The 24,512-nt window shown below is 50.7% G+C and overlaps 1 protein-coding gene across 1 annotated transcript; it reads right to left on the bottom strand.

Annotated features, from left to right (window-relative positions):
- Positions 1 to 590: 590 nt before the first annotated feature.
- Positions 591 to 20,741, bottom strand: Eml2 (EMAP like 2). Its single transcript, XM_036183361.1, has 14 exons — positions 20,558 to 20,741; positions 19,221 to 19,290; positions 19,023 to 19,133; positions 14,724 to 14,819; positions 13,666 to 13,800; positions 11,555 to 11,654; positions 7,659 to 7,813; positions 7,393 to 7,518; positions 2,965 to 3,096; positions 2,506 to 2,573; positions 2,025 to 2,113; positions 1,721 to 1,818; positions 1,097 to 1,184; positions 591 to 715 (listed from the first exon to the last, which is right to left on the bottom strand). Exons 2-14 carry the CDS (start codon positions 19,269 to 19,271, stop codon positions 609 to 611), a joined length of 1,356 nt encoding a protein of 451 aa, XP_036039254.1. The 5' UTR covers positions 19,272 to 19,290; positions 20,558 to 20,741; the 3' UTR covers positions 591 to 608.
- Between the last annotated feature and the right edge of the window lie 3,771 nt (positions 20,742 to 24,512).

Genomic DNA, 24,512 nt, shown 5'->3' with positions numbered 1-24,512 from the left:
TCAGTGGTGGAGCCCCTGCCTAGAATCCCCCAGTGAGGGGCTGGGGTGTGGCTCAGTGGTAGAGCCCCTGCCTAGAATCCCCCAGTGAGGGGCTGGAGTGTGGCTCAGTGGTGGAGCCCCTGCCTAGAATCCCCCAGTGAGGGGCTGGAGTGTGGCTCAGTGGTGGAGCCCCTGCCTAGAATCCCCCAGTGAGGGGCTGGGGATGTAGCTTGACTCTCCAGGTCTCAGTTCAAATGGCTCTCCCTCCAGGAGGCACTCGCTAATTTCTTCAATGACTTGGCCCAATACTCCTTCCCCAATGGCATCTAACGGGTTCCAGCTAGACCCTGTACAGGTCACACTGGCTCGGGTGAGGCTGCCTTCCTCACCTCACTGTGAGCTCCAGAAGAGCAGGTCTGGGACTACCATCTGAGTCGGGGCCCCGATGTATTTGGTCCCATTTCATTAAAGCTCTGAGGGATCCCAGTGGTCACCTCATTCTGCCCTTCCTCTGACCAGACCATGGATACAGTAAAGGCTCGAGTTCCCCAGCATGGTGGCAGCCGATATAAGACTAAAACCACAAAGAAAGGTGGTTTCTCGGAGCTCCAGTGGGGAACCTCCCTATTTCAGAACTTACCGAACACCCCAAACCCCAACACACATGTAGCGGTGGCCCATTCCACATTTCTCACGGTATCTGCACTGGTGATCTGCTTACAGGTGGCGGCGTCCCCTGGGGTAGACAGTCAAAAGAGATGTTCAGGGCCTAAAGAACTACCATGAGCCAATCTTTTTCCCCAGATAATCTAGCACTGAGGTCCAAGACAGAGGGGTCAAAGGTCTCTGAGCTTATTTCTGTCCCTCTGGACCAGCTGAAGGCTGGATTTTGGACGCTGACACGCCAAAACCTAAGTTGGATACTTTTACATAAAAACCTGCTGTCCATTGTCAAAGCGGAAGGGAAATGGGTCGCACCGGGAAATAAATCACAAGCTAGAGATTGCTGAGCTCCAAATCGGATCAGCCCAGACTAGTTCAAGGAACAGGGAGCTGTATGCAAACAATATGCAAATTAGACCAAACAAAGAAATCTGGCCAATGTCAGTGAACTCACAGTACAGAATCTCATAGTCTCCAGAATTGGTCACAAAGCAGGAGCTGTCCTGGGCCCAGTCCAGGTGGGTGATAAAACTCGAATGACCCTGCAGGGGATGCGAGGGTCACTTAGAACACAGGGAGAGGGTATGGATTAAATCAGGATTAGGAGGCAAAATACACAGAGTGAGAACACGTTGGGCTAAGGGGAGGATACAAAAGCCTTCTGAGAGTAGGGGCGGGGCCAGACTACCATGGGCGGGGCCAGACCGTGATGGGTAGGGCTGACAAAAGCTCAGAAGACAATGGCAAAACTCCACACAGGGGTTGGGGTTTGAATGGGAGGGGCAGGGCTACACAGAGGTGCTCTTGGGGTGGAGGGATAGGTTTAGAGTGCAGGGGCGGGGCTACAAATGAGGGCGGGGCTTGGAAGGTGAGGGTTGGGGGCTACAAGAAGAAGGGGCGGCTTAGAACACAATAAGGGATGAGGATGGGGCCAATCGAGATGCCTTGACATAGTCAGGGCAAGGAAAAACAATCAGCTGCGTTCTGAAGCTGTGGCTCCCTTGTGGTAGAAAAATGGTTAGTTTTGCACCCCACTGGGCGGGGTGGTGGCGCGGGCTGGGGACCACTGCCCACTCACCGAGCACTTGCCCAGGCGGCTGACCTTGCGGCCACCCTGGTCCACCGTGTACACGTACACCAAGTTGTCGTGGGAGCCCACAGCCAGGTACGCCCCGTCTGGGGAGGGGGAGGGGCTATGAGGAGGCACCCAGACTCCGCCCCCTTCTCTCCCAGACTCAGCCCCTCCTCCACAGTCCCAGGCTCCTCCTCCCTCCATGACTTGTCCTTCCCTTGGTGCGGGGGGACTGTAGCCCCTCACCCCCCAGTCTGTACTCCTGAACCTTGGCTCCAAAGACCCTGCCTCCCCAGGATCCCGTGCCTACCTGGGGAAAAGCTGACCACGGAGATCTGCTCATTGCCATCTGTGTGGATAGCCACCAGGTCATGGGTGTCTGTGTCCAGTAGCAGCCACCTTGAAGGAGAAGGCATGATGGGGTGGTGGTGGAGGATGGGATGTCGTTGTTGAGATAGGGCAGTGTGTGGGGCCTGAAGGAGAGAGATAAGCACCTCCCAAATGCAGGGATGAGGGGGCGGAGCCAGGCTACCATAGGTTGTGCCAGACAATGAGGAGTGGGCCTCAGGCTATGAGGGGCAGAGATGAGCAACACCTTCCTCCTCCCGCTTAGAAGCCCATGCCATTTCAAATGGGTGGGCAAAGCCCCACACCTGGGTCCACTGTCGGCAAGGGGCGGGCTACAGACAGGCCCTTAGGATTGAAGCAGCAGGTTTAGAATGTGAGGCGCTCTAAGGGCTTTGGGGCAAAAGGAAAAGGAACTGGTAAGGACTTGGTCTGTTCAGCAGTACCTGCCGGTCACTGTGCCCACCGCCAGGACAGAGCCACTGGGATGGAAGCCAGCCGAACGGGCAGGGTCCTGGGAAGGATGAGAAAAAAGCTGGGGTCCCAAGTCCATCTAGGTACTCCCCAGCCTCAGAACTAGCTCCTAGCATGGCCTGAGGTCCTCTTTGCTCTCTCACACCTTCCAGAAACCGCCAGGAGCTATTCCCCTTTCTTGAGCATGCTAATTTAAGAGACATAGTCTCCTCTCTTCCTACTCTTTTGTTTGTTTGTTTTTTTCTTTTGAGACAGGAACTCACTGTGTAAACAAGGTTGGCCCTGAACTCACAGAGATCCACCTGCCTTTGTCTCCCAAATACTGCCGAGCAAGATGCCCTTTTTAAATTTTTATCATGATGTGCTGAGCCCTGAGGTGTCAAAAGCAGCAGTTTCTGCACACCCCTAGGTCTGCATTTCTATCCCATTACCTCAATGGTCCGGCTCCACAGGGGCTGGTGGGTCTCTGAACTCCAAAGATGCACCAGCTTATCCTGTCCACAGGTCACAAACTGTGCCCGGCTAGGATGCGTGGCCAGGCCCCACAGCTCTTCTACGTGTCCCTGCAGGAGGAAGAGAAGATGATGGGAAAGAGACAGCAAAGGTAGCCTTCTCCCTAGCCAGCCCTGATACCGGAAGAAATGCCAGAGCAGCCCCCATGACCCAGCAAGCCCCTTCTGTACAGTTCTCCCTTGATGGGGGTTGGCTCTGGCTACCCCAAGGCGTGAAGCAAAGCCTGCCCCTTCCCCAAAACCTCTGCTTTCCCCTTTTAGAATGGGGGTGGTGGTGGTGGCTCAGAATCTGACCTCAGTAGCCACACAGGCTCCATCCACCCTGCCTAGACACCTCCCAGACTTCAGCCTTAAAGATCTGGGAAAAGCCTAGTGGACGTGGTCTTGAGTCACAGAACGAAGACATCTAGGGTCACATGGAGGACCCTCAGCTCTCTTATTGATGGTGGGAACCAGCCACCTAGTCAGCTGACCTCACCTCGGAACCTCAGGGTTTGTTTTTGTTTTTTTTTATTGTTTTTGCATGTATGTATGTGTGTGTGCGCGCGTGTGTGTGTGTGTGCGCGCGTGCGCGCGCGCGCGTGTGTGAGTGTGTATGTGTGTGTGTGTGTGTGTACACCTGGGTGCGGAAGCCTGAATTCAGCATTAAGTATCTTTTTCTATCTCTCGCTCCCTTCTTTATTTACGTTTTATTTATTTTGTGGGTGTTGGCGCATTGTCAAGGCCTGCATGTGGAGATCAAAGGACAACTTGAAGGAGCTAAGTCTCTCCTTCCACCATGTAGTTTCAAGGAATCGAACCCGAGTCGTTAGGCTTGGTGGCAAGCTCCTTTATCCACTGAGTCTTGGCCTCTGCTCTATCATTTTTGACACAGGGTCTTTCCCTAAACCTAGAACACACCAGCTTGGATAGACAGGCAGGATAGCAAGCCCCATCAGTCTGTCTTGGCCTCTCCAGGTCTCGGATTTCAGGCCTGTTACCATGCCCAGCCTTTATATATGGGCTCTGGGGAAAACCAAACTCAGGTCCTCATGTTTATACAGCAAGAACTTGACCAACCAAGCCATCCACCTAGCCCTGTTTGGTTTTGAGACAGGGCTTCCCTTTCTTGTCAAGGCTAGGCTGGAACTCACAGAAATCCTCCTGCTGTCGTCCTCTGACTGCTGAGATTACAGGTATATGCCACCATGCCCAGCATGAAACCTCAGTTTCATAGTCTCTAAAATGGGGCTAGCTGCCCCATGTTCCTCAAAGCATTGTTGGCTCCCTCAGAACATGGATAGAAAGTGCTGGACACAAGCAAGGCACAGTAGCACAAACCTGGCACTCAGGATGTGAAGGCAGGAGGATCAGGACTTCAAAGTTATTCTCAGGTAGACAATTCAGGGCCAACCTGGGCTACGCAAGATCTTGTCTCAAAGACAAAAAAAACAAAACAAAAAACCAAAAACCAAACCAAACCAAACAAAACAAAGGCTCGGAATATAGCTCAGTGGTAGAGCCCCTGCCTAGAATCCCCCAGTGAGGGGCTGGGGCGTGGCTCAGTGGTAGAGCCCCTGCCTAGAATCCCCCAGTGAGGGGCTGGGGGCGTGGCTCAGTGGTAGAGCCCCTGCCTAGAATCCCCCAGTGAGGGGCTGGGGTGTGGCTCAGTGGTAGAGCCCCTGCCTAGAATCCCCGAGTGAGGGGCTGGGGGTGTGGCTCAGTGGTAGAGCCCCTCTCTAGCACGTCCAAGTCTCTGGGTTCTCTACCCAGCACTAAACAAAAGAAACAAAGGAAAGTGACAAACACAGGCTGGCTTAAAGAAGGTCCTCAAAAACAAACGTCATTAGTAATTATTAACCCCAAACAACAGTATGTTGTCAATCAGTAACTATAGCTACAGGGAGTAATTGATACCATGGTTGATATTTATAGTTCTATTTATGCTACACTAACAGATATTACTAATATAATAAGAAATACAGTTGGGAATGGAGGCTCACACCTGTACACCTGAGCAGCTAGGAGGCTTGAGGCATGAGTGTGAGTTTGAAGCAGCCTGGGCTATATAGAAAGATCCTGTCTCAAGCCAGGCAGTGTTGGCGGAGCACGCCTTTAATCCCAGCACTCAGGCATCAGAAGTATGAGGAGTTCTGTGAATTTGAGGCTAGCCTGGTCTACAGAGCAAGTTCCAGGACAGCCAGAGCTACACAGTGAAACCCTGTCTTGAAACCCCTCAAAAAAAAAAAAAAAAAAAAAAGAAAGAAAGAAAAAAAGGAAGAAAGAAAGAACGAACCTGTCTCAAAACAACAAACATATAAATAAATATTCATAGAGGTTGTTAAGGGTCCTTTCTTGCTTTAGGGAAAGTCCTGCTACTCAAGCCAGATGTGGTGGCATACATCTGTAAGTCCAGCAGGAGGATTGCCATGTGTTCAAAGCTACACTTGCCATTCAGCAAGTACTAGGCTAGCCACAGATACACAGTAAGACCCTGTCTCATGGAAACAAAAACTACAAAGCAATGATTGAAAAATCCGGGGCTGAAGGGAGGGCTCAGGGGTTAAGAGCACTGGCTGCTCTTTCAGAGGACCCTGGTTTTATTCCCAGCTCCCACACAGTGGCTCACAACCACTATAGCTCCAGCTCTGAGAGATCTGATGCTCTCTTCTGGCCAATGAAGGCACTGCACATATGTGGTGCACAGACACACATGGAGGCAAACACCCACACACATTAATAACAACAATGACAATAAAAAGAAGCCCTGCTGGCCCTGCTTTCCTCTCTCTTTTGGGGTGTGGTCATCCTTGGAAACTTTTCCACCTCCTTTGAGAATGGCTCCTTCCACCTCTGCCTCCTCCATGCTGGGAGTATACACGTGCATCACCACACCCAGCTTTCAGTATGGGTTCTGCTGATGAAGATCGGGTCTTTATGTTTGCTAGGCAAGTGCCTTACAGGCTGAGCCACTTCCCCAGCCCACCCACCCTCTAACTTCTCGTGGAAATCACACTAAATGCAGCAGTATAGATTTTAGCTAGACTTGCAGAGGGGGAGAAGCACGGGTCAGGGAAGGGAAGGGGACCATTGAGCAAGGAGTCATTAGGACCAAGACACTGTAAGCAGCGCCTCTGCCTCAGATACCAGTCTCAAGGGTATGCTATGATGGTGACTCAGGATCCTCAAAAAACCTCATGTAGTCACCCTCTCTGTCTCAGAGACACACAGAGAGGTGACTCACTTGCCCAGTATCACACAGCTAACAAGCCACAGGGTTGTGATTTCCATATAAGTAGCCAAGTCCCAGACTCCAAGTTCCAAACTATACTGCCTCCTACTAGGTGTTTTTTTTTTTGTTTTTTGTTTGTTTGTTTTTTATATGTACATTGATGTTCTGCCTACATCTATATCTCTGTGAGGGTGTTATATCCCTTGGAACTGGAGTTAACGGACAGTTGTGAGCTATCATGTGGGTGCTGGGAATTGAACCTGAGTCCTCTGGAGGAGCAGCCAGTGCTCTTAACCACTGAGCCATCTCTCCAGCCCCCTGGGTGGGTGTGAGTATGGCTCACTGGTGAAGGAGGCATTACAAGAAGAAATCAGAGCCCACTGTGGTGGTGCACACCTGTAATCCAAGTGCTCGGGGGTGGGGGGGTGGCGGCAGGAGGATCAGGAGTTCAAGGGCAGCCTGGGCTACATTGTGCATTTGGAGGGCAGCCTGGGCTACATGAAATCCAAATCTCAAAGAAAAAGAAAAAAGAGGAGGAGAAGAAAAAAGAGGAGGTGGGGGAAGAGAGAAGAAAGAGGGGGAGAGAAGAGGAGGAGAGAGGAGGAGGAGGGGGGAGAAAGGAGGAGGAAGAGAAGAGGGGAGGAGAAGGGAGGAGGGAGGAGGAGGAGGAGGAGGAGGAGAGGGGAGGGAGAGACAGGACGGGTGGAGGAGAGAGGATTGGTAAAGTCAGGCCCACCCCAGGAAAGCCTCCTAAGATTGCTGGAGTTGGATCCCTGAGGGGTTTAGCACAATTATATGACAATCTGCAAGGACACTTACCACCAGATGGGAGGATGCTATCCCCAGTCAGATCGGCAAGAGGCAGTCTACTTGGGAGCAGGGGTACTGGGGACCCACTTCAGAAGGCAAGTGACCCTTCTGGGAAGTTCTGGGTCAGGGGAGCGTTGGGGGTCCGAGGTGAAGTGAGACCACGGAAGGGAAGGGACGCGGGGTTTCCAAGACCAAGGAGAAAGGGATGGCGCAGGGATGTGAAGAGAAAGGGGAAGGAATGGAGACACGGGGCGATAGTGAGGACGGTGAGGACGGCGGCAGCCGGAAGGATGAAAGAAGGTGTGAAATGACCTTGAGGTCCTCACCTGGACAAGCAGCGAGAAGCCGCTATGCACCGAGCCAAGCAAGATGCAGTTACGGGTGGTCCCCACGTACAGTGTGTCTCCCCGGCCCTCTGCTATAGTGCGGACAGGGCCAAAGTCCTCTGGAACCTAAGTGGGTAGATGTGGGTGTAGGATACAGGTGAGGTGGGTGGGATGTGTGATCGGGGAAAGTCCAGCGGTAGGAACCCCGGTGGGATAGGGGCCTTGCCATGATCCTACAAAGCCATCCCCATTCCCCACCTTCTCACCTCCACTTCCTGCACCTTGCTGTAGTCCGAACCCCAGAGGACCACCCGACGATCGCGGCCCCCTCCAGACACCAGCGTACCATCCCGCAGGGCGCAGAGCCCAAACACACCGCCATCATGGGCTCCCAGTACTTCCTGGGTGATGCGGTTTCCACCTGTGGGGGATTGGGCATGGGAGTCGGCATGGGGAGGCTGTTCCTTCCTTGAACCCTGTGAGTACCTAAAGCTTTGAGGCCCATATCCATGCTTACTCATCTTTCTATCTTTCTTTTGGTCCCTCCCTCCACTACCCATCCACCTGGCCACAATCCACGGGCTTTTATCATCTGCATCATCTGAACTCTCATCCACCCACCCATCTTTTGAAATATCCGCTCATACACCTTTCCCTGGCTTCCTCCACTCACCATCTGATGGTCCGCCACCCATCCATCTCCCCATTCACCACACATCTGTTCTCTGCCACAGATTCATCTGCTCATCTATCTACTCATTCACTCATCTACTAATCCATCAATCAATCCTCACACTTCCTCCTATCTATCTGCCTCCCATACATTCATCTACATTTATCTATTCAATGACCCAGCAACCGATCCTTCCCTCCTTCTACCCACCGCCCATTTATTCATCTACTCATCTATCTACTGATCTATCAATCAATTTACCACCTCATCCATCCATCCATTCATCCCTCCATACCCATCCACCCATCTATCCATTCATCCCTCCATACCCATCCACCCACCCATCCATTCATCCCTCCATATCCATCCACCCATCCATCTGCTCCTTTACCTACTGACCCATCAACCCATCCAGCTACCCACTCACTCATTCAATCCACTCCTCCATCTCTCCATTAATCCACTTCCCGCCATTCATCCATCTACTGATCTAACATTTCATCCATCATCCTTCTATCTCTCATCCATTCACTCACTTCTTTCATCAAACTACCCATTTGCCAGTCAGTCCTTCCTTCCATTTAAATATCCACTCATTTTTCCATCCACCGACCCATTCACCCATCTGTCCACTATCTCTTCAGCCATCATCCACCCATTCCACCAACAAAAATGTAGCTACACCGGGCTGAGTTTCATGTGGGAACACAGCAGTGACCAAGACAACCTCAGGTCACACTTTTAGAGGGATCACGTGTCCATGGCAGAGAGAGGCATGCCATCACTAGTCACTGAACACACGAGGTGGCTGGCACCATGACGACATACCCAGGATCCTGTGAAATCCTGCATGGGGTTTCCAGCCTGATGAGTGAGAGGCGGTTTGATGGGGGGTTATGGCTGATTACAGATCTAAGGGTAGAGCTGACATTGCTGTGGACAGATGGTGGAGAAGTTGTCCAAGCAGAAGAAAGAAACTTCTCTTGCAAAACGGGGACAGTAGGAGAGATTAAGGACTGCTTAGGGACTGAAAGGAATCTGGTATGACTAAGTGCCCAGGCAGGGACATCTGTAGTACTCACGCACCCGACCTCACACTCATCCATCAATGTGTCCATACATCCACCCCCTTCCCTAATCCACTCATGTACCATTCACTCATTTACCCACCCACCCACCCACCCATCCATCCATCCACCCACCCACCCACCCACCATCCATCCATCCATCCATCCACCCACCCACCATCCATCCATCCACCCACCCATCCATCCATCCATCCATCCATCCACCCACCCATCCATCCATCCATCCATCCACCCATCCACCCACCCATCCATCCATCCATCCACCCACCCATCCATCCATCCACTCATTCACAAATCCACCCATCTATTCATCCATCCTCTTATCCACTCTTCCATTCATACATACACAAATATGGATGTATTCCTTCTCTCCAATTATTCACACAACACACTGGCTACAGTCGAGTCATTTCACACATTTATACCTGGGCCTTTGTTGCTAATATGAAACTATCAGAGGATAAGGCTTTGGGAACCAATAATGACTTTATAGAGTTGGGGACACCTGAGCTGAGCCTTGTCAAGGATGCTGGAACTGGAAAATAGGAATTTACCCTAAGAGCTAGAGGGATGGCTCAGTGATTAAGAATACTTGTAGTTGGGGCTGGAGAGATGGCTCAGCAGTTAAGAGCATTGACTGCTCTTCCAGAGGTCCTGAGTTCAATTCCCAGCAACCACATGGCGGCTCACAACCATCTGTAATGAGATCTGGTGCCCTCTTCTGTATACATAATAAATAAATAAATCTTAAAAAAAAATACATTTGTAGCTGTTGCGGGGACCTGGGTTTGGTTCCTAGCACCAATGTGGTGGTTCACAACCATCCATAACTCCAGTTCCAGAGGATCTGATGCCCTCTTCTGGTCACAGTGAGCACTGCATGCACATGGTGCACACATACATGCAGGCACAACACTCATATACATAAAATTAAATTAATATTTTTAGATTTACTTTTTTAACTCTGTGTGTGTGTGTGTGCGTATGTGTGTGTGTTTAGGTGGGTGCGCAGGAGTGCAGGTGGTCGTAGAAGCCAGAGGAGTTGGATCCCCCAGAGCAGGATTACAGATGAGAGCCAGTCACCTGACATGGTTGTTGGGTACCAAACTCAGGTCCTGAAGAAGAGCAGTATGCACTTTTTTTTTGTCTTGGTTTTCTGAGACAGGGTCTCTCTGTGTAACAGCTCTGGCTGTTCTAGATCTCAATTTGTAGCCCAGGCTGGCCCTGGACTCACAGAAATCTGCTTGCCTCTGCCTCCTGAGTGCTGGGATTAAAGTCATGTGAGTCCACCTCCTGGCTCCAGTATGTGCTCCTCACCACTGAGCCATCTCTCTAGCCCCCAAATAAATAATTTTTAAAAAGAAGAAGAAATAAAGAAAGAATTTACCCTAGAGTGGGGTTGAAATGATAGCTCCGTGGTGACAGTGCTTGTCATGAGACAATTACAACCAGAATTCAGATCCCTAGAACTCAAATAAATGTCCAGTCTTGGAGGCTTGAGACAGGATCCCAGGGCAAGCTTCCTAGTGAGACTAGTTATGTTGATGAGCTCTGGGTTTGATTAAGAGACCTGCCTCGACAAATCAGGTAGAAGAATGACTAAGGATGATTCCTTTTTAAAATAATTTATTTAATTTTATGTGCACTGGTGTGAGGGTGTCAGACTCCCTGGAACTGGAGTTACAGACAGTTGTGAGCTGCCATGTGGGTGCTGGAAATTGAACCCAGGTCCTCCAGAAGAGCAGCCAGTGCTCTTAACTGCTGAGCTATCTCTCCAGACCCAAAATTAATTTAATTTTTTCTTCTTTTTTTTCTTTTTTGGTTTTTCGAGACAGGTTTCTTCTGTGTAGTTTTGGAGCCTGTCCTGGAACTCACTCTATAGACCAGGCTGGCCTCGAACTCACAGAGATCCACCTGCCCCTGTCTCCCCAGTGCTGGGATTGAAGGCGTGCGCCACCGCCACCTGGCTGGATGATTCTTGACAACCACTTCCGGCCTCCACACACACACTTGCACACACATTTACACACACATGTACACCCCCACACAAACACCCACACACACCACACACTTGCACACACATGTACACAGACACACACTCGCACACACACCACACACACACAAACACACACACACACCACACACTTGCACACACACCACACACACTTGCACACATGTACACGTGCACGTGCGCACACATACTTGCACACACATGTACACACTTGCACACACATGTACACACACTTGCACACACACGCGCGCACACACACGGAAAAGGAGGCGGCATTTATCCTATAGTGACATTCATCCCACACGAGCGTGGTTAAAGGAGACAGGCCCAGCCGAGGGTGTTTGAGAAAGGTGGAGGAGGTCAAAGTGCAGACAGTGTGCTGACGCTGACCTTTGCCCCAGATGTAGATGTTCCCCCCAGAGTCTCCAGTGACCACGTCGCCACCTTCCAGGAAGGTCACACACAGCACGTATTTCGGCTTCTCGTGTTTCTACAGTAAGAGAGAGGAGGAAGGTGTCGTCGAAGCAGGGTGGCCTTGTGCGGGTCATTGGCAGATATCTGGGGCTTTGGTCCCGGGAAGCCCCTGTGGTTCAGGGTGGGAGACCCCACAGAGAACATCCGACTTTGCCCTCTCCTCGCACCTGATGTGCTCAGGCCACAGGGAGTTCTGACCATGTGGGGACCCTTGCCCAGCTTGGGACAAGCCTCTTGCCTCTGCTCTGCCCCCACTCCCCTGCCAGTGTTGTTTCCCCCTCCTCCCTGCCCCCGGTGCCCTGCCACCGTCTCAGCTGCTTCTCTCCGTGTGCCTCCCTCTGCGCAGGGAAGAGTGGGGAGCCCTCTCCAAAGCGCCCTGCGTCCGCCCTCCTGGACCCTTTATAAACTCTTTGATTCTTCCCGTATGCGTAAGTCCTGTGCGTAGGCATGTGCGTTCATGGAGGCCAGAGGACAACCTTGGTGTCCTTCCTCAGAAGCCATCCACCTTGGCTTTTGTTCCTTTTCTTTTTTTAGACACAAGAGTCTTACTTACTATGTAGTTCTGGATGACCTAAAGGTTTACCTGTTCCTGCCTCTCAAGTGGTGGGATTAAAGGTGTTAAAGGTGCCTGGCACCTTACCTGGCATGTTGATTTGGTGGTTTTTTTTTTTTTTTTTTTTTTTGAGAGGGTTTCTCTGTGTAGTTTTGTAGTTTTGGTGCCTGTCCTGGATCTTGCTCTGTAGACCAGGCTGGACTTGAAGTCACAGAGATCCACTGTGCCTCCCGAGTGCTGGGATTAAAGGCGTGTGCCACCACTGCCTGGCTGATTTGGTTTTCTTAAAAAAATATTTCATTACACTTTTTATGTATTCTGTATGGTTATGTGGTGTATGTGTATGTGAGGACATGTATGTGTCAGAGGACAACTGTGGGAATCAGTTCTCTCCTTCAGTTATGTATGTTCCAGGGATTGAACTCGGGTTGTCAGGCTCGGTGGCCAGGGTTTTAAACTGCCGAGCCATCTTGCCTACGTGACTTTTTTAAAAAATTTTATTATTTAAAAATATGTGTGTAATATATGTGTCTGTGTGTGGCCATGTGCCTGTGAGTACAGGTGTCTGCAGAGGCCAGAAGTGGGTGCTGGGTTCCTGGGAGCTGCCTGACATGGGTGCTGGGAACTACACCTGGGTCCTCCACAAGAGCAGGCTGCACACCTGACTACCCACGAATTACATCTGGTCCCCTCACCCTGTTTTTGGATGATCTGGGACTTGCCGAGGCGGCTAGGTTGGCAGACCAGTGGGCCGAGGATCTGCCAGTCTCCATCTCCCCGGTGCTGGGGTTATAAACACATGCCACTCTCCCTGGCTTGTGTGTGCGTGTGTATGTGCTATGTGCATTCACATGTGTGGGCATATGTGCTATTGTGTTCACAAGTGTGCATGTGTCTGCGTGTGTGCTGTGTGTTCACGTGTGTGTGCCTGTGCTATGTAAGTGTGCTATGTGTGTTCACATGCGTGTGTGCATGTGCACAGATACAGTTGGTGTCAGGTGTCTTCCTGGATTGCTCTCCACATGTTTTCTCTGAAGCGGGAGCTCTCTTGAACCTGCAGTCTAAAGCTACTCTAGCTAACTAACTTGCTCTAGGAATTCTCTCCCCTCCCAAGGATTGTAGGTGTGCCAGCATGCTCACTTGGCTGGGAACTGGAACTCCTCACGCACAAATGGTAAGCACTTTATCCACTGAGGCCCCAGCCCATTCCCCCCCCCCCCAGCCTCTCTGTGACTCCCGGATGGTGCCGGCACCATTCATGCAGCTTCCGTGTTCTCTCGCCTACCGGACCCTCACACATCAGAGTTCAGCAGGATCTTATCTTCCCTCATAGGATGAGGAAAGTCAGGCTTGGCAGGCAGAGAAGCTCAGTGTCTCATACTCCCTCCCCGGAGCCCTCCAGACTGTCTACCCCACCGGGTGTCCCCGCCTGGCCCTCTCAAGATCAGCCCATCCACAAATCCCGGGCACTCACCTCAAACAGGCCCTGCCTCTTGCTCAGGCTGCCTCCCTCCAGGTTCCAGAAGTAGATGTGGGATTTCCCACAGGTGATCAGCAGGCTGGGATCAGTGGGGTGGAAGGTGGCCACCAGCACGGCCTCATTGGAGCACTTCGGGGTCAGGACAGATTCTGAATGAGGACCTCAAAGCCACCAGGACAATCAGGCCATATGCCTCCCATGTGACTGCCCTACACAGCCTGCTTGCAGGAGGAGGGAGTATAGTAGTGAGCCCGTTGGGAGCCCCTATTCTGTGTTACACACTGTGCTGAGGACTTATCAAATCACTCAATCCTTATCGTCCTCTGGGAGATGAAGCCCGTTAGTGTTTTCCATCATAGATGAGGTTCAGAGATTGCCTAAGGCCACACTGCTATATTACAGCAACGTCAAGATTCCAGTTCACAAAAGTCTAATTCTGGGACACCACCTCTTATCCTCTTACCCCTTATCCTTCCTAAGGAGGGGCCTCTGATCTAGGTTTCCTGACAGCCCAGGCATGTGATCACTGGTAGATATCTTATCTCCTGACCATGCCTCCCCACCCCACCACCCGTCCCCTTGAGACAGAGTCTCATCAAGCAGCCCTGGCGGTCGGGGAACTCACTCTGTAGACCAGGCTGGCCTTGCACTCACAGTGATCCACCTGCCTCCCAAGTGCTGGGATTAAAAGCGTGGGCTCCTGTGCCTGGCTATCTCTTTTTCTTGGAACAGGGTCTTGTTATATAACTCAGACTAGACTCAAACTCATGACCTCTTCGCTTAGCTTCCTCCTGTATTCTGGGATTCAGGGTGTGTCATACACCTTTGTGCTGAGCCTGGTCCATCAACATGATACCCAGCCTTTCCACATCCGATGAGGGCACCACTGTTGACCTCAGTTCCACAGGAGGCAACCGACGCCCACAGTCACCCAACACATGACACCAAAGCCCCCATTGAAAATGAGTCTGGTTGCAGATTCCTAACCACATGGCCCACCATGTCCTGAGAGGACACCCACGGGAGGGGATATGAGCAGCAGGCCCACTCACCTTGCTATCCACCACCTTGCTCTCCTTGGCCCAGTCCCACACGGAGAGCACATGGTCGTTGGATTCATCCACTGCACATAGTAGATTGCCCCCATTCTGCGGAAGACAGAGAGGTGGGTTAGGATATGTCTCCCCACATCCCACGCCGGCCCATTCACCTCCCCGGCCTGTTCAAAGACCTCCATAAAACACGTTTGCATTGATCAGTGTTGATTGACAACTTGACACCAGCTAGAATCACCTGGGAAGGGAGTCTCAGTGAGGGGCAGTCTAGATCAGGTTGGCCTGTGGCATGTTTTTGGGGGACTGCCTTGGTTATCTTGAGGTGGGAAGAACCGCCCACTGCGGGCAGCACCACTCATTCCCTAGGCAGGGGAATCTGAACTGAGGAAAAGTGGGGAAAGTGAGCTGAGCACCAGCAGGAGTACCTGCTCTGACGCACTGCTCTCCACTCCTGACCATGGGTGGGGCGTACTAGCTACTTCCAGTTTCTAGTGCCTTGACTTCCCTTTGTCTTTTTTTAAAAATATTTTTATTTATTTACTTATTTATTTATTATGTATACAGCATGTGTGCCTTCAGGCCAGAAGAGGGCGCCAGATCTCATTACAGATGGTTGTGAGCCACCATGTGGTTGCTGGGAATTGAACTCAGGACCTCTGGAAGAGCAGCCAGTAATTTCTGAGCCATCTGTCTTTTAAGTTGCTTTTCTTAGACTATTTTATCACAATACCCAGAAATGCAAGTAAGACAAAACTGGTTTAAAAAAAAAGTTCTACCCTATATAAGAGATCAGTTTTTAGCAGGATGGTCGTGGCATAGTACTCAGGAGGCAGAGGCAGGTGGATCTCTGAGTTCAAGGCCAGCCTGGTCTACAGAGCAAGATCCAGGATAGCTAAGGCTAGTTACACAAAGAAACTAAAAAAATCTAAAACAATATATTTTTTTTGTCTGATAATGGGAATGGAACCTGTCATATACTAGGCAAGGGCTCTACCTCTGAGCCACACCCCAGCTCCTCACTAGGGGATTCTAGGCAGGGGCTCTACCACTGATCACACCCCAGCCCCTCACTGGGGGATTCTAGGCAGGGGCTCTACCACTGATCACACCCCAGCCCCTCACTGGGGGATTCTAGGCAGGGGCTCTACCACTGATCACACCCCAGCCCCTCACTGGGGGATTCTAGGCAGGGGCTCCACCACTGAGCCACACCCCAGCCCCTCACTGGGGGATTCTAGGCAGGGGTTCCACCACTGAGCCACACCCCAGCCCCTCACTGGAGGATTCTAGTCAGGGGCTCTACCACTGAGCCACACCCCAGCCCCTCACTGGGGGATTCTAGGCAGGGGCTCTACCACTGAGCCACACCCCAGCCCCTCACTGGGGGATTCTAGGCAGGGGCTCTATCACTGACCCATGCTCCCAGTCCCCATTCTTGTCTCTGCTTGAGAAAGGACCTCACTTGATCGCCCAAGATATGAGCCAACAAGGTGGCTCAGTGAGTGTTTGCTGCCAACCCTGATGATCTGAGTTCAATCCCTAGGACTCATATGGTGGAAGGAGAGAATTGACCTCTGTGAGTTGTCTTCTGAGCTTTACACATGTGGTAAACACGTATGTGTAACAAACACAAAATGAATAGATAAATCTAAATGTTTCTTCATTAGTTAAACTGCCCAGGCTGGCCTTGAACTTATCTTGGCTTCAGTGTTTAGTACCCAGGAAAGCTGATGTACACTACCATGAGCTGCCCCTTAAAGGGTTTTACAATAACTCCTCATCCCTTAGAAACTTTGAAGCCTGCACAGTTGGGGAATTCTTTTTCCCTGCAATTTTATTTTATCTTTTCACGTGTATGGGCATTTCCCTGCATGAATGTCTGTACACTACATGTCCATGGAAGCTAGAAGAGAGCATCGGAACCTCTGGTATTAGAGTTACAGACAGTTCTGAGCCACCATGTGGGTGCTGGGAATTAAACCTGGGTCCTCTGGAAGAGCAGCCAGTGCTCTTAACCACTGAGCCATCTCTCCAGCTCCCACACTTGGGCATTCTTGCTGACACCATCTTTCCTCCAACTTGCTATGTAGCCTAGGCAGTGCCTCTGCCTCCTCCTGAGTGATCTTTTTTGTTTTTTCTTCTTTTTCATTGTTTTTTTCTCCTCCCCATTTGGTGCTGGAGATGGAATTCAGGGCAGTGTGTAGGCTTGGCAAGTGCTCCGCCACTGGACCACACCCCCATCCCTGGAATGGCTTTTTATGTACATGAAATCCAGCCATTATCAAAGTTGGCCGTAGGACTTGGAGGGGCGGGGCTGGCAAGATGCCTCAGTGGGTAATGGTTGCTGCCCCGCCAAGCCTGACCTGAGATCCACCCCTGGAAAGACCCACAGTTGCAGGAGAGAAGCAACTCCCAGCAGTTTTTCTTGACCTCCACGGGAATACTGGGGCGTGTGTGTGTGTGTGTGTGTGTGTGTGTGTGTGTGTGTGCAAACATACCCACAATAAATAAACAAATGTTTAAAAAAGATAATATAAAGTTGATTGGGGGAAAGCACAGCCAGAAGTCTTGGGTAATGAACATGAAAAAGAACAGTAACATATGTAATAAAAATATCAGGGGGTTGGGGATTTAGTTCAATGATAGAGCACTTGCCTGGCAAGCACAAGGCCCTGGGTTCAGTCCTCAGCTCCGGAAAATTTAAATAAATAAATAAATAAATAACATCAGAACCAAGCTCATTATTGTATACGCTAACTTCAAAAATTAATTTAAAAAAAATAGGGGGCTGGAGAGATGCTCAGTGGTTAAGAGTGCTTGTTGCTCTTCCAGAATACTACTGGGTTCAGTCCCCAGGACCCACGTGAGGTGGCTCACAACAGCCTTTAACTTCTGCTCCAGGGCATCTGGTGCTGTTTCCTGGGTACTGATGCAGGTACCCATAGATAGGTGATAACACCTAAAAATAAATTCTTTAAAAAATAAAAAGAAGGGGTTGGGGATTTAGCTCAGTGGTAGAGCGCTTGCCTAGCAAGCACAAGGCCCTGGGTTCGGTTCCCAGCTCTGGCAAAATCAATCAATCAATCAATAAATCAATAAAAAATAAAGATAAGCCAGGTGGTGGTGTCGCACGCCTTTAACCCTAGCACTCGGGAGGCAGAGGCAGGCAGATCCCTGTGAGTTCAAGCCCAGTTTGGTCTATAGAGAGTTCCAGGACAGACAGAGCTGTTACAGAGAGAAACCCTGTCTTAAAAAAAACCAAAATAATAATAATAATAATAATAATAATAATAATAATAATGATAATAATAAAAAGAAATAAAGTTGGCTGATAGTTTTTGTTGTTGTGTTTTGAGACAGGGTTTCACTGTGTAACTTGGCTAACCTGGACCTGGATACATAGATCAAGGTTGGCCCTGAACTCACAGTGATCCTTCTGTCTCTGCCTCCTAAGAATGCCAATATTAAAGGCATATGCCGCTACACCCAACTGAGTTGTGGTTTGGAGACAAAGTCTCATATAGCCAAGACCTCTCCTGCCTTGGCCTCTATACTGTGGGGAATCACAATCATGTGCCCCCACACAACCTAGTGCTTCTTAAACTATCTTCGGGGAGTATAATTTTTTTTTTAAATTTATTTATTTATTGTGTATACAGTGTTCTGCCTGCATGTATATCTGCATGCCAGAAGAGGGCGCCAGATCTCATTACTGATGGTTGTGAGCCACCCTGTGGTTGCTGGGAATTGAACTCAGGACCTCTGGAAGTACAGCCAGTGCTCTTAACTGCTGAGCCATCTCTCCAGCTCCGGGGAGTATAATTTTTGTTTTTCCCAATCCACTGCAGACCAGCACTTCCAAACAAAATCATCATTATAAAAACAAACAAACAAACAAAAACCCGTCACGGGAATGGAAGGGGAGGGCTGTTGGATCAACACCAAGTTGCTCCACAAATTCCAGGAAGATTATTTTTTTTTAACTTCTGTTTTGATGGGGGATTGGACCGCACAAGGCTCTCAGTGCTGGGGTTGAAACACCTTGAGAGATAAGGAAGCTTCCAGAATGCTCAGGCAAAATAACCCAACAGGAGTCGGCCGATGGAGAAAGAAGGGTATGGTGGTCCGGTGTGTTACAGTTCCAGATGTACTGTGTCATGTGCTGGGCTCTGGGTCACAGGCCAGTGAGGCCCTGGGGCCTGGGATGTGAAGCATGGCTTCACTGTGGTGTCATAATGAGGTATGGCCTCCACTCATAGGAAGGCACATTCTGAAGGGACCGGGCCAAATACTCACGGATTTGGAGAAGGCCACACAGCACACAGCTCTGTCAAGCACTCCCAGGCCCAGGACATGTAAGGTGGACAGGGAAACCGAGTCCCAGACACGCACATGGGGTGGCAGAGGCTGCAATAAAGAGAAGTGCAGTTATTCGGGGAGAGGGGTCCCAGTTCCCACTAGACCCTCTGCACAGTGCCCACGCCCTGTGTATACCTTGCCGTCCTTTGTGGTGCCTGCCACCTGTCCCGTGGCGATGGTGACCATATCTGGGTGGACAGCCAGACTGAGGGGAGAGGGACAGAGGAACAGAATTCAGTGGTGGGGAGCGAAGAACTCCCAGGGACAGGACCCTTCTTCAGCAGGTTAGAGCTAAACGCACGGCTGTTCACTCAATAAACATGAATTGTAAAAATATTTATCCGTGAAGCCAGGCATGGTGGCACAGGCCTTTAATCCCAGCACTCCGGAGGCAGAGGCAGGTGGATCTCTGTGAATTGGAGGCCAGCCTGGGCTACAGAGTGAGATCCAGGACAGCCAGGGCTACACAGAGAAACTCTGTCTGGAAACCCAAAAGAAAAAAGAAAAAACATGTTTTTCTTTAATCTGCTTATTGAAACAATGTCTGATGAAGCCCAGGCTTCCAACTGGCAGCTTAGCTAGAAATGATGTTGAACTTCTGACCTTCCTGACTCCACCCAGCTCAGACATGTCCTAAAAACAGTAGCTATGGAAGCATTAAATACCAACATGGAAATACCTGGAATGCTGGGTCACTTTCTTCAAAAGAAGCAAAAACTTGGGACATTGGGTAAGGGCATCACCATATATGATATTGGTAATTGTCAGATGTAGGAATACATATCTCTAAGCCCAGCACTCAGGAGGCTGAGGCAGGAGAATCATGAGTTCAAGGCCAACTTTGGCTACATATAAAGTTCCAGGCTAGCCTGGGCTCTGTAAAGAGACCCTACCACAATAGGAAAAATAAAAGCTAGGGTGGTAGAGAGATGAATCAGTGGAAGAGCACTGGCTGCTCTTCCAGAGGACCTGGATTTGGTTCCCAGCACCCACACTGGGTAGCTCAAAACCTGCTGTAACACAGATAAACTCTGGGGACATTGCACACATGTGGTGCACATACAAATAGGCACAAAGACACACATTTAAAAAACAAAAAAAGACAAATACAATAGGGGCTGGAGAGATGGCTCAGTGGTTAAGAGCACTGACTATTCTTCCAGAGGACCTGGGTTCAATTCCCAGCAACCACATGGCAGCTCACACCTGTCTGTAACTCCAGTTCCATGGGAGCTGACACCTTCACACAAACATACATGCAGGCAAAACATCCATGCACATTAAAAAAAAGGCATTATATATGCTTATTTCCCCACTGTTTCCACCCAGGGGAGCCAGTGGGCTCATTACACAGAGGGTTGGCACCACGCCACCTTCCATGTTGGCAGTCATGTGGAAAGAGGCCCAGGAGGTACAGATTGGATCAGTGCCCCAGCCTGGATTCTCCCACCCGCCAGACTGCCCCGACTCACCATTTGATGTCATCGTTGTGGCCCAGGTAGTGTCGCTGCCTCTGCTCTTCCACACTGTACAGTACCACCACCGAGGCCACAAAGTACACCACCTCCCCGGTGGGCAGGAGGTAAAGGTTGGCCCTGCAGTCGCGGCCACGGTAGCCATAGCTGGAGAAGCCCAGGGCTGGGTTAAGGAGCTCGTTCAGTACCTCCTGGCTGAAGGGGAGTCATGAGGCCACTGGAATGGTTACCTGTCTCCGACCTGCCTCCGGGGGTGGGGATGGGGGTGGGGGTGGGGGTGTTGAACCATGGTGTCCCCAAAATATAGGTTCAGGCTTGTGTGTTTCTGTGTGTGCATGTACTCACATATGTATCAAACTGTAGCGGCCAGAGGTAAACGTTGGGTGTATGCCCTAATTGTCTTTATTTTTGTTTCCACCTCCGTTGTGACACAGTGTTTCTTCTTGGACCCGGAGCTCACAGATCAGCTAGACTGGCGGCTCAGCAAGCCCCAGGGAATCTTCCTGTTTCTGCCCCACCCGGTGCTGGGACTGTAGCCACAAGCTGGGCTCCTTTTCCTGTGGGTGCTGAGGACGGAACCCAGGTCTTCAGCTTGAACACCAAGCACATTGCTAACTGAGCTGTCTCCACAGCCCTGCTTGTTGGCAAACACTGTATTACAAAGTAGCCCAGGCTGGACTTTCAACTGGTAGCAATCCTGCTGCCTCCACCTCCTCAGTGCTGCAATGACAGTCCAAAGTCACCGTGCTTTGCTAGGTCCCCACCTGGATCCTCCCCACAAACTGTGACAATGATCTTGGATGGAATACAGATTTTTACAAATGTTATGAGGATCTCAGGATGAAGTCACCCGACATGATATGCATAGGTCTTAAACCTAGTGACAAGTGTCTTAGAGTCAAGAGAGCTGGTTGTGTGTGTGTGTGGGGGGGGGTGCACATCTGCAATTCTAGCACTTGGAAGGCCGAACAAGAGATAAACCTACCTAGAGATAGACTACCTTACCTAGACTCCATGAGCGAAAGACTAGGAGGCATAGCTCTGCCTAGAATCCTCCAGTGAGGGGCTAGGGGGTGTGGCTCAGTGGTAGAGCCCCTGCCTAGAATCAGTGAGGGGCTGGGGTGTGGTTCAGTGGTAGAGCCCCTGCCTAGAGTCCCCCAGTGAGGGGCTGGGGTGTGGCTCAGTGGTAGAGCCCCTGCCTAGAATCCCCCAGTGAGGGGCTAGGGTGTGGCTCAGTGGTAGAGCCCCTGCCTAGAATCCCCCAGTGAGGGGCTGGGGTGTGGCTCAGTGGTAGAGCCCCTGCCTAGAATCCCCCAGTGAGGGGCTGGGGTGTGGCTTAGTGGTAGAGCCCCTGCCTAGAATCCCCCAGTGTCTGGGAATGTGGCTCAGTGGCTTTGTATAACACTTATCTAGCACTTACAAGGCCCCGAGTTCTATCCATCTCTATGTGTAGGACTTGAACTATAGAGTTAGTGCCTCTAAACATTGAAGTTCTTGCCTGTATATGTGTGTTGTGTGCACATATGCACACATACTTGCATGAGTGTGTGCAGGTGTGCACAAATATGTGTATACAGATGTGATTACCTCAGTTGACTTTGGGTGTCTCCTCAGTCACTCTCTGCTCTGTTCGGGCAGGGTCTCTCACTGAACTCAGAGTTCAATCCCAGCTCGTCTAGGTAGCCAGCTTGCCCCTGGAATCCTGTCTCTGCCTCCTCATCACAGGCTATCACCATGCCCACCAGCATTTATGTGCCTGCTGAGGATCTCAACTCCAGTCTCCAAGCTTGAGCGGCAAGCGCGCTTTATCCAACAAATCATCTTAAACGTAGCCCCCAACCCCGCCCCTTTACCCATCATTCCATAGTCCTGGGACCCTGAGGTCAGGAAATACGTTTTTTCAGAGGAAACAACTGAACTGAGTCAGAGGGAGGAAGGTGACTTCTTCATGGTCACAATCAGCCAGAAGCAGGACTGGTTCAAAACTCAAGGCTCCAATTCACCCCCACTGGGGCCACAGAGTCACTACACCCATGCATGGCACCTTTAGTCTGGGTTGTTTTTTCCTTTAATTCTTCTCTGGCTGGTTCCTGGGTATTGCATTCTCAGCTCAAATGTCTTTTTGAGAAACTGTGACTCCCGGATGTGAGTCACCCACACACCCTTGGAAGCTTCTAATAGAAATACTTTTTCTAACTGGGTGGTGGTGGTGGTGGTGGCGGAGGTGGCAGTGGCGCTCACCTTTAATCCCAGCACTGGGAAGGCAGAAGCAGGCAGATCTCTGTGAGTTCAAAGTCAGCCTGGGCTACAGAGTGAGTTCCAGGATGGCCAGGGCTACCCAATGTGCCCACCCCCCAACTCTCCATTCCTAAGCTGAGCTCTGTGAAGACCATTCACAGGTAAACAGATGACGGTGGCTTACATCTGTCTGATCGATATCCATGAGTGCCAGGGATGGAGATGCACCCCTACCCTGCAGTCCCAGCCCTTGGGGAAGGATCCCGAGCAGTTGTGACTCTGTGAGTAACAGGTTCGTTCACAGCCAGTCTTTCACCCACAGGGACACGCGGCTGTGTGCCTAGGGCCGCGGACACTTCACGTACACACAAACACAAGCTGGCATCCCACAGTCGTAAGACCATGGCTTTTCTGTTGTCATTCTTTGGTGCATGTGTATGAGTGCGTGTCCATGTGGACTGGGTATGAGGGCCAGAGGACAACCTCTGATGTCATTCTTGGGTGCTGTCTACTTTTGTTTGTTTTGGTTTTTCGAGACAGGGTTTCTCTGTGTGGCCCTGGCTGTCCTGGAACTCCCTCTGTAGCCCAGGCTGGCCTTGATCTCAGACATCTGCCTGCCTCTGCCTTCCCGTGTGCTTGGCCATGGTGGCTGGCCTCCTGTTGTAATTTCATGCATGCTGTGTTGTGTGTGTGTGTGTGTGTGTGTGTGTGTGTGTGTGTGTGTGCCCAAATGTCCTCACAAATGTGGATAGATGCCAGAGACCAACCTCTGCTTGCCCCTCGGGAGCTGCTCACCTTTCTTTCTCGTATGTGTGTGTGTGTGTGTGTGTGTGTGTGTGTGTGGTGTGTGTGTGTATGTTGGTGGGGTCATTGTGTAGCCCTGGCTGCCTGGCACTCACTATGTGCACCAGGCTGGCCTTGAACTCACAGAGATCTGCCGGCCGCCTGCCTCCTCCAAGCACTGGTGATCAGCCAAACACACACTTACCCAGGCTTTCTGCTGCTGAGGATTCCAGAAACTCAGGCCTCTTACCCCCTGCGTGGAGCAAGCCCATTTTTTTATCACCACCTGAGCCATCCATTGCTCGGTCCTTAACTTGTTCTGCTTTAATTTTACCTGATTTTTGCTCGCTCGGATGCATGTTCCACATCTATGCAGTACCCAAGGAGGCCAGAAGAGGGCACTAGATCTGGAACTGGAGTTAAGATGGTTTTGAGCTTTCCTGTGGGTGCTGAGAACTGAACCCTGGGTCCTTCTGGGTCCTGTAGAATAGCAACCAGTGCTCTCCAGCCCTGTTTTCCTTGTTTGGTGTTTCTTAATAAAATAGAGTCTTACTATATAAATCAGGTGCCCAACTTTGGATCCCCTGCCTCAGCTCTTCAAGTGCCGAGATTCAGATTTCAGTTGCACAGGCTTGTGCAGCCACATCTGGCTCCCAGGAACACTGTCAATAAATAGCACACGTTCCCACAGTCAATTCGGTGTACCGTGTCAGACTAGCGGCCACTAGTCTGTGTCCCCCAAGAGGACAAGGACCTAGACACTGGAGGCCTTACCCAGAGTAGGACCTTAAGTAATGAGTGTGTAGGACACTGTCCCCTGAGATACACACACAGTGTCACACACACATCCACAAACACTGTCCCCTGAGACACACACACAGTGTCACACACACACACAAACACTGTCATCTGAGACACACATCACAGTGTT

The sequence above is a fragment of the Onychomys torridus genome, chromosome 1, assembly GCF_903995425.1.
Source record: "Onychomys torridus chromosome 1, mOncTor1.1, whole genome shotgun sequence".
Taxonomy (NCBI): Eukaryota; Metazoa; Chordata; class Mammalia; order Rodentia; family Cricetidae; genus Onychomys; species Onychomys torridus.
This window is presented reverse-complemented; position numbering and strand designations above follow the sequence as displayed.

Bases quoted from the DNA above. Each gene is read 5' to 3' on its own strand.
- Eml2 (XM_036183361.1), bottom strand. From the start codon at position 19,271: ATGGTCACCATCGCCACGGGACAGGTGGCAGGCACCACAAAGGACGGC. The intron at 14,820-19,022 runs GTGAGTATTTGG...TGTCTTCCGCAG, and splicing joins GTGTGGCCTTCTCCAAATCC to AATGGGGGCAATCTACTATG. The intron at 11,655-13,665 runs GTGAGTGCCCGG...CTCTTACTGTAG, and splicing joins AGAGGCAGGGCCTGTTTGAG to AAACACGAGAAGCCGAAATA.